Source organism: Larus michahellis, chromosome 3 (assembly GCF_964199755.1).
Source record: "Larus michahellis chromosome 3, bLarMic1.1, whole genome shotgun sequence".
NCBI lineage: Eukaryota > Metazoa > Chordata > Aves > Charadriiformes > Laridae > Larus > Larus michahellis.
In genome coordinates, this window is record NC_133898.1 from 90,823,295 (window position 1) to 90,836,976 (window position 13,682).

Genomic DNA, 13,682 nt, shown 5'->3' on the forward strand with positions numbered 1-13,682 from the left:
AGGTTGGGGGTTGTTTACCCTTTACAGAAAACCTGAGAGAAATTGAAAGAGGTTTCTGTAGAAAGAAAAGAAAAATAGCTGAAAATCCTAGTGTGTAACCTGGATACAGTAGTGTTCCTTTCTGAAGCAGGAACTTGTGCTGTGGACCATTAGCATCACTTAAACTGCAGAAGATCCAGAAAGGAAAGAAGGAATGATAACAGCCTTGGGTGCTATTCCCACGAGCAGGGTGTGGGGTCTACTGGGGGCATTTGCTCTCTGGGATTCGCAAACAGGTGGCAGCCACCTCTCTCCTTGGGTTGGACACAACCCGAGAGCCTGCTCAGCAGCTTGGCAGGAGGAAAGCTGGGAAGGGGGAAGTGGAATGACTCTGGTCCACACACTTGCTGGGATGCTGCTGTGGGGATGGGGGAGGAGGGCAAGCTGCTAGAGTGAGGTCCCCAGGCTTTTTATCACCAGACAGGAAACCCTAGATGGTGTGCCCGGGCCACCATCCTTTGGGATACAAACTGCATCCTCCTCCATCTGCAGCAGTGACAGTTGCCTGCGATTTTTTCAATCTTAAAATTCTCGTGGAAGAAAACCAGAAATGTTGCTTTCCAGAGTTTCCCAGTTTTCTGAACCTTGCTGTTAAGCATACATGAAGAAAGCTTCCCACCCCCTCAAATCTGTCAGATGTAGCATCCACCGCATCTACACAGAGCCTGGCAGTAGAGAACGTACTTTAGCAAAGCTGTTTCTCCATCCCCGATCAGTTGTTGCTGGCACTTAATGGACACCATCTTAAATATTTCCCTTTTTTTTTGCTCTAAAATACTAAACAAACGCACAGGCAAACTGTCAACGAGCTTGTAGTGAGGCAGAATATGAATGTAAATCATGCGCACTGGAGCAAAACTACTGCAATCTCAAGTAATCCTTATGCTCAACTCTTTTTTTTCCCTGCTGTCTTGCTTTCTGCTAGCCTTGCCTTACAGTTGTCAAGTCGTAGAGGATTTTTATGCTTGGAGAAACTGGCATAGCAAACAAGCTCGTTCCAAGCATCGCTTGCCGTTGAGGTGACAGCAAATGCGAGCTATGATAAGCTTGACAAATAAAAGCAGCTAAAAGCACGTGGCCAGAAACAGGGTCAGGGACGGTCAGAGCAAGGTGCTTTATTTTCCAGATACACAAGTGGAAGGACGGCTTTCTTGGGCCGCGTACGACCCAGAAATCCAACCCTCCCTAGCAAAGGAGTCTGTCTTAGCAAACTGAAAATGAACTCTTTTTGGCTCTGCTGGTCCTTCAGTTCCTCTATATGAACTAATGAGACAGTGAAGGGAATCAGATTTTCATGCCCCTGAGGTGATACCTTGCAGATCTTCTTGAACAGAAAACTGAAATAAAGTACAGATGTTTTGGACTTAAAATAAATTGCCCGATTTTACTTAGTTTCAAAGTTGAAGCTGAAAATATTAGTTACAAGGGGGCTACATTAGCATGGAAAGTCTCTATCAGAGCTGGAGGACAGCATTAGCACAGGCAGACGAGCAGCAGCATATTCTTCAGCTGGGTTTTTATCTCTGCTAAATTCCCTGTCCCTTCGGATTCCTTGTGTGTTTCTTCCATCTTTTATTCATTGGCTGCTGAAGCCTGGGGAGATAGAGGCCACGTAGCCTTCCAGGCTACTTTCAAATCAAACTAACCCTTTCTTGTAGGTGTCTTGAGCCTTCCACTACCTTGAAGGTCTGTGGATCAGGCTGGTTTCTGATATGAACACTACTAGCATGCACAACAACTTGTACATCCCAAAACGTTCTCCCAAAGACACCAGGCTATTTCTGCAGTGGCAGCACACGCTGACGGGATCCGGCTCAGTCTACATGAGAAAAATCTTGAGTCGTGGAGCGAGCTACCCATTAACACCAGCAATCAGAGGAGGGTGCTGTCAGGATTGGTGTAAAAAATGGAGGAATAAAACAAGAGTTTGCTTTCTTAAACTGTGTTACAAGTTTAGCATTACAGCGGTGGGAGAGGGGAGCATAGCAACAAATAATCTGCTTTTTATCTCTCTGCTGAAGGTGGTTTGTGCTCAGTCCCTTAGTTTCTTTCTTCTCCTCGGAATGTCGTTACTTTTTCATGATAGATGATAGTTCTAGGAGCATGCTCTGAAAGACAACAAGAGAAAGAAAGGATGAAGCTGAATTGGCTTAAAGGAGAAAAAGAAATGTTATCATAGTCATTAACCCAGGTCCCAACACGTTCATAGGTGGGAATCTGGTGTTTAGCTGACAACATTCTTACCTTGGAGGGCTTTGTTCAGTGCTAGGGGGAGGGTGGGGAGAGGGGGAACACCTTGCTTTTAAACCAAAATAAACACATTAATCCCTGAAGTAACTAGCTTGAAATCAGTGGGCCCATCCCAGAGGTCTTGCTTTACACGTTAAGGGTGTTTGTATATTTTTGATTGCTTTAAAACCATACAAAGATGGACTCAATTAGGCGGGTTCCACTTTCTCAAATCCAGCTCATCCGTTTGTTGCTGCACAAATCCTCAGAGGGGTTCATTAGTTGTCAACTGCTGCTGAGCCCCAAAGTTTCTCTGTATTTGTGCAGTTGGTGAATAGTTACCTTTGGGTGACCAAGTAGCTTTTGCAGGGTAATTGGTACACTGGTTGTTGTCACCACAAGCTTCTCCCAAGTGCTCCGGGGCAGAATAAAATACAACTACTGTGGAATTTAAAATTTTGGTTTAAAGAGGTGTTTACATAGAAAAATTGTACAAAACCAGCAGTAGTTACCAGCAGGTGTAAATGTGAATACCTTTAAGGATTCCTAAACATCCTGGAGGAACACTGGGTTTTACCAGTCCCTTACCCCACCACTAGATTGTCCCAGTGGAGCTCAGCTGTCTAAATAACTCCTCTACAGTTATTGGCTTTGTTATTTCAATGTACATTCGCTCTGATCAAACGGTTCCCAGCCCCAGGAGCGAGAGCGGGTGAGCAGCTAGTTAAACGAGTGGATATTTATTCCTCAAGTGTTGTTGAAAGGGTGAGTAAACATGCCTTGTTCTGGAGAAGACTGCAAGCATTCAGGCTGAATAGCAGCTCTCTCTTTCATACCCTGCTCACTGCGAAGTATTTTCCCACTGGGTAAAAGGCTCAAAGCTGAATGGAGAATTGAGAAGTAGAAAAAGAACTGAAGAGCACAGAGGAATGAAAAAGCAATGCGGTGAGGAAAACCAGACCCAGTGAATCGTAAAATTTCCCCAACGTTGGCAGAACCAAGATTGCAGCCCCAGAGACTTTCTTTTCTGCAAATGAATAAAATCAGCAGCCCTAGCTCGGCCCAATTCTGTGAGCTGAGAGTATCAGCTTTACCAGCTGCTTCGTTATCAGCCTTATCTACATCATTCACTGTGAGGAGGGGACCTTGCTTTTAAAGATACATTGATTACTTTGTAGCCAAAAATATAGACTTAAAGAGATGACATTCTGAAAGCACAGGGCTCTCCAGAGGAGAGGGTGGGCTAAAGAATAAGGAATGGACGTGAGGGTGAGGAAAACTCAGCACTTCAGGAAAAACAAAGATCTGAATTTGAGTGCCTAAAACGCCTAGTTCTTTCTGAAAATCTTGATCTAGTAATTTTGTTTTCCCAGGAGAGTGGTTCAGCTAAAATATTGCTGAGAATATTATAAATCTTCTAATGACTTCCAGTTTTGTTTCGTGACTTCAGGGACTTATGTTGGCTCAATGCAGAAACACAACCAGATAATGTTGTCTCCCCGTCTTCTTGGTACTCCAGCAAGAGGACCAGCACAGTAGGGTCTCTCAATGCAGGTTTGGGCTTGGGGTGCAAATGTGATAACCTGGTTCCAAGTCATCTGAAAGATGGTGCCTTTGTGAGGAGAGTTGCCAACCTAGTGTAAATAATCCCAACCCCAAAAAAACAAATTAAAACTTATAGCTTTTAGAGCACACCTTAGGATTCTTTAGAAAACTATTATATACAGGCCCAAAAGAACCAATGCTGGACTTGCTCGTGTAGCGTGCAACTGGAGTTCTCTGCTTTAGAAAGGCAGGAAGAGACACAGCTAGCAAAAGACTTCAAATGCAGCTAGCAATGTAATAACACGCAGCCTCCAGCTTTTGTAGAAATGTTTGCGTTCAGCTGTTGAATTGTGATGACTCTGTGACACTCAGAAGATGCAACGCCAGGCTGTGGCCACGCTCAGCTGAACTTTCTGATGTTCTGCAATCATTCCTTTGGCTTGTAGAAAATGGCTGAGGAGGAAGACCGCTCAATTCTGGCAAAGGGTGACTTTCGAAGTAAAGATCCCTCCCTCTCTAACCGTTCAGCTGGAATGCTCAGATGTCTTATTTTTGCCTTCAACCCGGAGAGGAAAAGAGAGTTAGGTGATGGTCCCAATGGCTTCACACAGTCTTTCACACGTGAGGCAGTGAGTATAATGAGTGAGTGGTTTGTGTGTAAAACTAAACAGCTGGAGCATAAATATTTTTTCAAGGTTTTATACCACATGGACATGAAATGAAGAAATGGCTCTTCACCTCCACCAATTCAGGATGAGGAAGTTTTAAATAACCTTGTTGGTTTGCATTATGGCCAAACATGGTTAGTCTGTACAAATCCTACCAATGGGCATTTCTTCTTTTATATCTATAGGTGGTCTAGTTTGAACTGAAGCCTGAAAAGCTGAGGAATCCTCATGCCAAAGATGCATTTTGTATTCGATAGCCTATTGAGCTGTTTCATGAAGGTTTCCAGTTAAGGATCGAATGCATTCTCTCTTAGGGGTCCAAAGTAACCTTTCCTCTAAAAAGGAAGTCTAAGAAGAATTTCCTGTTGTCTTTCAGGCATTTGATACAGTTGAGACTTTCACACAGTTTTGTACTTCGTTGGGAAAAACCACTTGATCATGACCTGGCCAGCTACTATCCACCACCTAGTCTTCACAGTTTGATCAAGAGGATGCAATACATTATGAGAGGTAATTTTTACAACATTTAGTTGTCCCTAATAATAATTATTTATCTGTTAGAGACTGGAATTTGGTGTGGAAATGGCATTGAAAATATTGCTCAAAAAAATCTCATCACTGCCTGAAAGTCAAGCATCCATAACTGTACTATGAGATCTGTTTGGTGCTTTCAATGCCGTGACTCCCAGGATGTGGTTGACTTGTATGCAGACTCTTGCAGTAACAGACGGATGGATTTTGTGTAACTTTGAGATTTCCCTTCATCTAAGAAAGCTATGGTGGTTGTGGGCAGTTGCGGTTGTCCTGCTATCTTAGCACAGAGCGTGGGTATGTGTTTGTTTGGAGGTTGCTCGAATGGTTGTTGAGTATAGAAAGTGATATTTTCAATGTTGAGTTGATACTTCCCTCTCACTGAGCTAATGAAAGAATGCTGCAGATAAATTCTGGCAGAATGGTATGGATGAAGGGAAAAAGAAAACAGTCGAACCAGTATGGAACTAAAGACAATCGTTTGGGAAAATTATCAAAGAAAATTGAAGAACGTTGTCAGTTCCACTATGGTTTCGCTCCATTTGGCTATCCAGCTTAGATTATTAAGATCCAGGTTAGAACAGACTGTATTTTGGCTCTTTAGTAAATGTTTGTGCATGTGAATTCGTTGTTAAGTTAAAAAGTGTCTGTCCTTTCTCTGCATTACTGTTGCAAGAACTCACTATTAATCAGGCATGGCAGATCCTTTTTTGTGCTTCAGTTGGAAGCACGATTCCTTTTAAGTATTTAAGTATGTTTTTTTTTTTTTAATAGCATATCTGATTTTTGAATGCTCCTGTCACACAGGTAAATCTAATCACACATATTTTTCTTTTATATAAACATTAATACATGATGATTTTCTCCTGGAAGTCCAATCAAATCAATGCTGAGTGCCTTTGACAAACAAGATTAAATAGCAAATATAGGAATTGGGAGATACAGACCAGAAGGATATACAAGCTTTAATGCCCAGATTCAACATTTTTGTGATGCACCAGCATATTTTTGTATTGAAATTGGTATTCATAAAATGCCTTAGCAATGCTAGCAGTAAAGCATGCCAAAGCACACTTTACACAAAGCAGTAGCATGTGCCAAAATATTGACTCAGTTGTATATAGAAGCACCTTTACTTTAAAATATCATGTGCTGTAAGCAGGAAGCAACAAATTCCTACTTGAATCACATTTTAAAATGGTAGTACCAGTCACATACATAATGATCCCCAAAGGCAGCATGCCAGAAGAGTGTTACTTTCAAGAGTAATGACGTTGCTTCGTAAACTGTCTGTATCTCTCTGCAAGATCTCCCCTGGAAGATAGTGTCATTGTCATTAAACTGTAAAGCTGCCAGGCAACTTCTGTGAGTTCTCAACAGGGTGCTACAGAAATTATGTCTCGCTCGAATAACTTTTTGCACTTCATTTTTTTAAAAAGCCTTCTCATCTGAGTATTAAAAACCAGCAGACTGACAGATTGGACTCTAGGCCCTTTCCCAGTATTAGAAATGTCGAAGTGGAAAGTGGTTAAATTGCATCTAAGTGACAACTGAACATGGCTTAGGCTGACTATATATTGTAGAAACTGAACCCCATGAAAACTGGAATCCACAAACAGTTTCTTGATGAGCAATGTGTAAGAGCGCCTTCTGCTTCTTACCATGAAAGATTTGAAGGTTTTTGGTTGTTTGGTTTTGTTTGTTTTGTATTTAGGAAAAGTATTCATTTTTAGGAAGAGCGAGGAAAAACTGAACACAATCTATAACTTTGAGCATTGTGTGAAGTAATCTTCTGTTTATTACATGCCCTATAAAAAGGTATTTAAGGGCTTGCCCTTGCAAGCATTTGTAAAGGAGCTTTTTTTGCTCTCATAGGACAAATCCTGCGATTTGGGGCAATCAGAATTCAAATTACTTTAGAAAAACCCTCAATGGTTCTTGAAAGCAAGCACTGTATCTTATCAACACTGACTGTGATGACACTTAGAGTGTGTAGCCAAAGAATAGGAACAGCTGCTGAAAGTGCAATTCTATAACCGTTGGCTCTGGGATTGCAATTATTTGGTGGTTTTTATGTAGATCTTTTTATTTGTTCATTGAGCAACTATTCAACTCAGTGGTGGCCTCTGGGAGAAACCCCCTGAAGCCGAGATAAGTCGAGCCATTGAACTCAACACACTCAACACTTCTTCTTGCAGCATCAAGCAGGCTGGAGCTGAACAAGTTTTCCACGGGACAGTTCTCGTCGAGTCATTTGGGATGATGTAATGAGTACAAAGAAGTTGAGATTCGTGACTTAGGCATCCTTAGGACTCAATAATTCCCTAGTGATGTTTTTGCTTTCACCATAGAAAGGGATCAAGCATGCAGGAGCTCATCTTGACCCAGAGGATGCGAGGCATAAAGAGCTGTGTCAGAAGTCCTGCCCAAGCCTCCCTGCCCCCTGACTCGCCCTCTGCTCCCCGAGGCCGGGACAGGCAGTGAGGGCACCCGCCTCTCCTGGGACCCACCGCCGCCCCTCTCCCTCCGTCTGCTCCGGGGCGCTACTTGCCATCGAGACGCGGCGTCCCATGGCGGCGGCCGGCGGCGGGCTGCTGGGCGGGCTGCCCTCCTCCCGGCGTTTCCCCTCCGAACCGGAGACGGAGCCGGAGCCGGGGCCGGAGCCGCCGCGGGACTCGGCGCTCTCGCTGTCGCTGCCCGCCCGGCTGCCGGTGAGGACGCGGGAGAGGAAGCTGGACTTGCGGGTTCCCGGGTAGTGCCCGCTGTCCGGGGAGTCGCCGCGCTCTTCCTCCAAGTCGCGGCAGATGCTGACTCGGCTGTGCTTGCGGAGGACCCTGCGGGATGCGGCCGCCGTCCCCGCCGTCCCCGCTCCGGCTGCCGCCACCGCCCCGGGGCCGCCGCCCGCCGCCGCCCGCGGCGCCTCCTCGCTGCTGGAGGAGGGCGGCGGCTGCTGTCCGTGGTGCTGAGCCGCGCTGTGCCGGCGGCGGGGCGGCGGGGCGCCGCGGAGCTCTCCGCGGTGCTGACGGACCGGCGGCCCCGCGGGTGCGGGAGCGGGAGCGGGTGCGGGAGTGTGGGAAGGCGGTGGCGGGGCGGCGGCGGGGCGCGGCGGAGAGGCGTCGCAGGGCGGGCAGGCCGGCGGCACCACGGAGCTCTTCTTGGAGTTGTAGAGGCTGGCCTCCTCCTCGGCGGGGGCCGCCGGCCGCCGCGGCTGCCCATAGAGGCTCTTCTGGATCTTCTTGAGGCCCAGGTGGGCGATTTCTAGGATGTTGAGGAAAAGGGAGACTGCGGCGATGCTGTTCATGAAAACCATAAAGATGGTCTTCTCTGTAGGTCGGGACACAAAACAATCCACCGTGTTAGGGCAAGGGGGACGAGTGCATTTGTAAAGGGGAGACATGTGAAACCCATATAAAAGATACTGACCTATCATAAAGCCCACTTCGACCACCGACCGGGTCAGGATATGTAGGACATAGGTGCGCAGCAGGGACCCTCTCAGGGGTGCCTTATTTACTTTCTTCTGTTCCTCCAGCTTACGCAGTTCCCTCTCTACTCTCCTGTGCTCCTCAGGCATGGGCTCAAGGTCTTCTAGCTGAGCCCGCAGGTGGGCTTTCCTCTTCTGTCGCTCTTTCTCGAGAGCCCTTAATCTGTAGAGCGCGTGGCCCATGTAAACTAGCGATGGAGAAGACACAAAGATGATCTGCAGTACCCAGTATCTGATCAAAGAGATGGGGAAAGCTTTGTCATAACAGATGTTGCTGCAGCCAGGTTGCTCCGTGTTACAGATGAATTCAGACTGCTCATCGTCCCAGACATCTTCAGCAGCCACTCCCAGCACCAGCATCCGGAATATGAACAGGATTGTAAGCCAGATTTTGCCAACTATGGTGGAGTGGATGTGCACTTCTTCAAGGATGCTGCCCAATAGGTTCCAGTCCCCCATGGTCAGAAATTCATATCTGAAACAAATAAAAAAAACCCCACGTTATTTTACTACAATACTAGATTTCTTTTGGAAATGGCCTTTTCAGGTTTGGGGCTTTTTTAAAGTAATGATCTTTCATATACTTTCTTCTGATAGCAAGAGATCTCTTCACATTATTTTCTACTTAATGGGTCTTTAAATGAAGGCAGACTTTATGATTATTGGTGAAAGATGCAAATGTGAGATTATTTTAAGCTTAAGAGAGATTGATTTCAGCTGTAAGCCACTGTACTTCTTAACTGCCTACAGTTTTACACTATTTTCTTCCCACTAAGAAAGAAGACACTTTTATTCTACTTTGCAAATCCTTTGCCAACTATAGTTTAATCCTACACCCACCTCATTCCACTGTCTGTGGCTTTGCCATAGTTTTGGGTGAAAAGCAACTAGAATAATATATAACAGTCATGGCTTTCATTTGTTTGGTAAAGTTTTGAGAAGTACCCTAAAACTGTGACAGAAAAATGTTTCATTTTTACCCAAAGGTAGTAGCATTATTAGTGCCATCCATCCAATATTTTCCGATCTACCGTGGTAACAATCCACAAGTTTCTCCCTTGGAGAATACAGAGCTAATTTACACATAGCTCTACATGTATAGTCTCAGTTCTAGGATAATGTTAATAAATTGAGAGTGCTTCTAGGATTATATATCTTTAATCTTATGCATTTCAAGACTTACTGAATCACCAAGACTTTGTCTTAATTATAAATTTCAACATATGAGATCAATAAATAGGGATTACATAATGGAGTGATGTGGAGGTTTTTAGCTGTGGGTGTGAGAAGATCTTTTTAACTATCTCTTCCCCAGAAGCTCTTTGGTTCACCAGCAAATTGATCTACATTCTGCTGACAGATGCTTGTTTTCCAAGTCGCTTCTCTGCAAACTATTACGGAGCTTCAGGTAATGTGGGGAATTGAAATATAAGGTATTTGTCTGTTTATTTGTGAATGCACTGCACATTCAGTGTTGGGTCCCTGGAATTTTTTCTGCTAATGTGGTAAAAAAATATTGAAAGCAACTGGGATCATATCTACCTTAGGGTTTGCACTTGAATTTTTTTATGCTGCTGTACGTTCATAACTTCCCAAATTCCACTAAACCACCACCTTTAGTAAAGTGCAATTTCTAAGTTTTTTCAAGAGTGGCTGGCTGGAGTATCCAAAATCTTACACAATTTTAACTGATAGCACAGCTGGGCAATATCACTGTTATCAAGATAGTTTGGTTACGGTTTATGATATGATCCCACGTAGCATGATTCTGCTTAGAGGCTGTATTTATCCACACTGCAAGATTCTCAATTGTAACCAACAGTGCAGTCATGCTTTGCATAGGCATCCTAAAGGCTTTTTTTTTTTTTTTTAATTTCTAGGATTTGTTTTTTCTCTGCAAATTTGAATCTACACAATGAGCTTCCCTTTTCGCACAGTGAACTTGCTGAGGAAACCTAGCCAGTTCAGCAATTTCCTAGGCACCTGGAATATCTTCTTTCCCTATTCCTTCCCTCCTGTGTATATCGAAATAAGATACGTGGAAAAAAAAGCCAGCAAGAATTATTGTAGTGTCTTTTCCTTATCGTTAAAGAACAATGTCAGATCTTTCTTCTGACTTCGTATGGATTTTTTTCAGAGCAGATATCAAATTGTTGCGTCTTGATAGGTTGGGTGGGTGTAAAGATGTTCATATGTTGAAACATTTACTAGAAAATATTATATCTCAAGCTAAAAATCTTGAATCTGTTTTTCTGAGCTTGGAAGTGCTGATACAGAATAGTTCATCTCCAGTAAACTGAGAAATAGAGATTTAGATAGACCAAGCTCCCAAACCCTGAGTACTCAAGAGGCAGGTACGAGTGGGTGACACGTGCTGATTGCTCTGTACCACATCCCCTGAAAGGTGGGATGATGGCAACGCAACAGTTAAGCAAAGGAGCTTTGGGTATATTTGCTGCCTTGTGAATGGCTGGTCCCTTGCTGAAACGGATAGACTCCACAAAAAATACCCCAAAAGCAACACCCAAGTGAGATGCTAAAATGTAAACACAGGAATAAAATGGAAAGGAGACATGTTTTAATTCCAAAGATGGAAAGATAGATAGCATTTCTCTAGCACTAGGAATCATCATTGCCCATTTTGGAGCAGAAAGTTAATGTATCCATTCAGGGTAAGACAGGACAAGAGGAGGAGTATAAACATATTACTCTGGCTCTGTAGATGTGCTTGTTTGTTAAGTTGTTTCTACCAGTATTTAAACAACTCTATCCTCACCTTTGTAACGGCCAACAGGGGAGAGTAATTACAGGACTGGTCTAATTCCATTCTCTAAGTGAATTTATTATACCAAGATACTTTCCCTCAAATCTGCACTGGCAGAACCGCAGTATGAATATTGATGAGGTGAACACTGTGTATAAAACCAAGAAGTTAGTCTAGAGCCATGAAAGTCAGAGTTTCTAAGAAATCAGCCAAAACTACTTTACAAACTTGTCATAGCAATGTGCTTCCAATTTTTTCATCTTTCCCTTCTCTGGTCTTACTTGAGCTCTGCGTAACAGAGTATTTCAGTTTACTGTAAGAGTGTGATCTCAAATATCAATGATAACATTATTTCCAGTCTACTAGTGTACTAGAAATTCTAGTATTCTAGTATACTAGCCTAGTATATTAGAAATATACCGGTTTTAGTATAGTTTGTACATACCTGAGACATTTCTCATTATACCATCTGGCTACCTTTGTGTCTGTCCAAATATTTTTATATGGTTACTTCAAACAATAAAAAATCATACCTGTAATTAGTTAGAACCAGATGGAAATCCACCATGTCTCTTGGAGGGAGTTTCTTTATTTCTGGTTTTTGTTACTTCCTTACTTTAAAGTTCGTTTGATCATTTGCTACTATTCAAATCACTTCTTATAAAAAAAAAAAGTTAAATGCTAAGATGCAAATTCTCCTGGGTTTAGTTCGCGTTTCTTCCAGTCTGACAGGGGCCTGCCTGCTCCGTACAGCCCTAGGAAGAATTAGTTTTCTGCTGCTTACCTTAGAAAAAGCCTTTCGTTAGTCTATCTTAGAGCATTGCAGAAGGAGTACGCAGCGTTGCCGGTTGCTATAGCTCAGAAACCTTCCTTCGACAGTACTAGGACATCTTTTTTTCTTCAAGAGCCAAAGCATAAATGTGGTACGCTGAGTGGACTTCTCGGTTCTTTGTAGCTGGATGCCAAGATCACTCAGTCTAAACTATTCATGCACGGTTTAAAAATCAGCAGATGATAGGATGGTGCCTCTAGCCAAAATTATCATGCAATTATTTTAGTCAGTGGCATCTAACAAAGCCGTTCCCTCAAGGCTCAATCTGTATGGCAGTAGTTTGCAATGTCCTCATACCTTGTTTTAGTCAGTTTTTCAAACGTTACACCTCCACCCAGCTCCCAAATGAAATTTTAGTTTGTAAAATGGCTAAATAGGCAGCCTTTACAACACGATAGATTCTTACATTTTCTTTACATTCCATTAGTTTCGCTTTGAATCAATGCTGAAGGATCGATCGGTCATGTCCGATTTCATACTCTGTTGCCTGGTGAGTTAATTTAGGATGCGTTAGACTGAGTCTTTGAAAATGGAGGCCACAGGAACCGAGACTCAAGTCTTCAGTTGGAAACAGGCTTTCAGCATGGTAACCCTTCTTCAGCTGGGTTAAAGAGCCACCCCCAGCCCATTCAGATTTGGTATCTGTAAAAGACAAGATCTAAAAAAAGAAGGTGAGTTGCCAAAACGGGATTTTGTGACAAATCAGGGTCACCAGAGCTGAGGCTCTGATACGAAGAGCTTCTACTGCCTAGTCCTGCCCAGGTCTAAATTTTATGGAAATGCCAAACATCTTTTTTTTTTTTTATTTCTTGTTCCAGAATTTCTGGCCCTTTTCTTCCATCCTACAAGGTGTGTAACTGATTTAGATTTAGAGGGTAGATTTAGGTTGGAAATCAGGAAGAAATTTTTCACTGTGAGGGTGGTGAGGCACTGGCACAGGTTGCCCAGGGAAGCTGTGGAGGCCCCATCCCTGGAAGTGTTCAAGGCCAGGCTGGATGGGGCTTTGAGCAGCCTGGTCCAGTGGGAGGACTGAGGACAGGGAGTCTCTCAGTGGGAGACTGATCACACCTCATGCTTCTTCATATAGACTATTTAAATTGGAAAAACTTAAGGGTGCTGGAAAGAAGTGGTGTGCCAAAATATGGTTTTTGGAAGTAGTTTTGGAAAGAAGGAAGCCTGGAAAGAAGGTGGTGAAGATGGTGGCTGGAAGAAAGATCCTGGAGCTCAGAAATGGTTGGTGACAAATGCCATGGGATGCCCAGGGACCTTGGCCAGTGGCACCTGAGATGGGTAACTGCAAACAGCAACACAGTGGGAACCAGCTTGAGGGTAGGAAGGCTCTACAGAGGGACCTGGACAGGCTGGATCAATGGGCCAAGGCCAACTGTATGGGGTTTAATAAGGCCAAGTGCCCGGTCCTGCATTTCAGTCACAACAATCCCAAGCAACGCTACAGGCTTGGGGAAGAGTGGCTGGAAAGCTGCCCAGCAGAAAAGGACCTGGGGGTGCTGGTGGACAGCCAGCTTAACATGAGCCAGCAGTGTGCCCAGGTGGCCAAGAGGGCCAACAGCATTCTGGCTTGTATCAGGA

The 13,682-nt window shown here is 43.8% G+C and overlaps 1 protein-coding gene across 4 annotated transcripts; it reads right to left on the reverse strand.

Moving 5' to 3' along the window:
* Positions 1–1,138: 1,138 nt before the first annotated feature.
* Positions 1,139–13,658, reverse strand: GJA10 (gap junction protein alpha 10). 4 transcript variants are annotated; one of them, XM_074581140.1, is made up of 4 exons: positions 12,499–13,658; positions 8,436–8,971; positions 7,564–8,336; positions 1,139–2,147 (listed from the first exon to the last, which is right to left on the reverse strand). In XM_074581140.1, exons 2-4 carry the CDS (start codon positions 8,953–8,955, stop codon positions 2,109–2,111), a joined length of 1,332 nt encoding a protein of 443 aa, XP_074437241.1. In that variant the 5' UTR covers positions 8,956–8,971; positions 12,499–13,658; the 3' UTR covers positions 1,139–2,108. The 4 variants fall into 4 exon arrangements, with proteins under 4 accessions (XP_074437241.1, XP_074437240.1, XP_074437238.1 ...); XM_074581139.1 differs by having other exon boundaries at positions 7,564–8,971; XM_074581137.1 differs by lacking the exon at positions 1,139–2,147 and having other exon boundaries at positions 6,825–8,971.
* Positions 13,659–13,682: the final 24 nt, after the last annotated feature.

Coding starts and splice junctions, on each gene's coding strand:
- GJA10 (XM_074581137.1), bottom strand. CDS start 8,955: ATGGGGGACTGGAACCTATTGGGCAGCATCCTTGAAGAAGTGCACATC.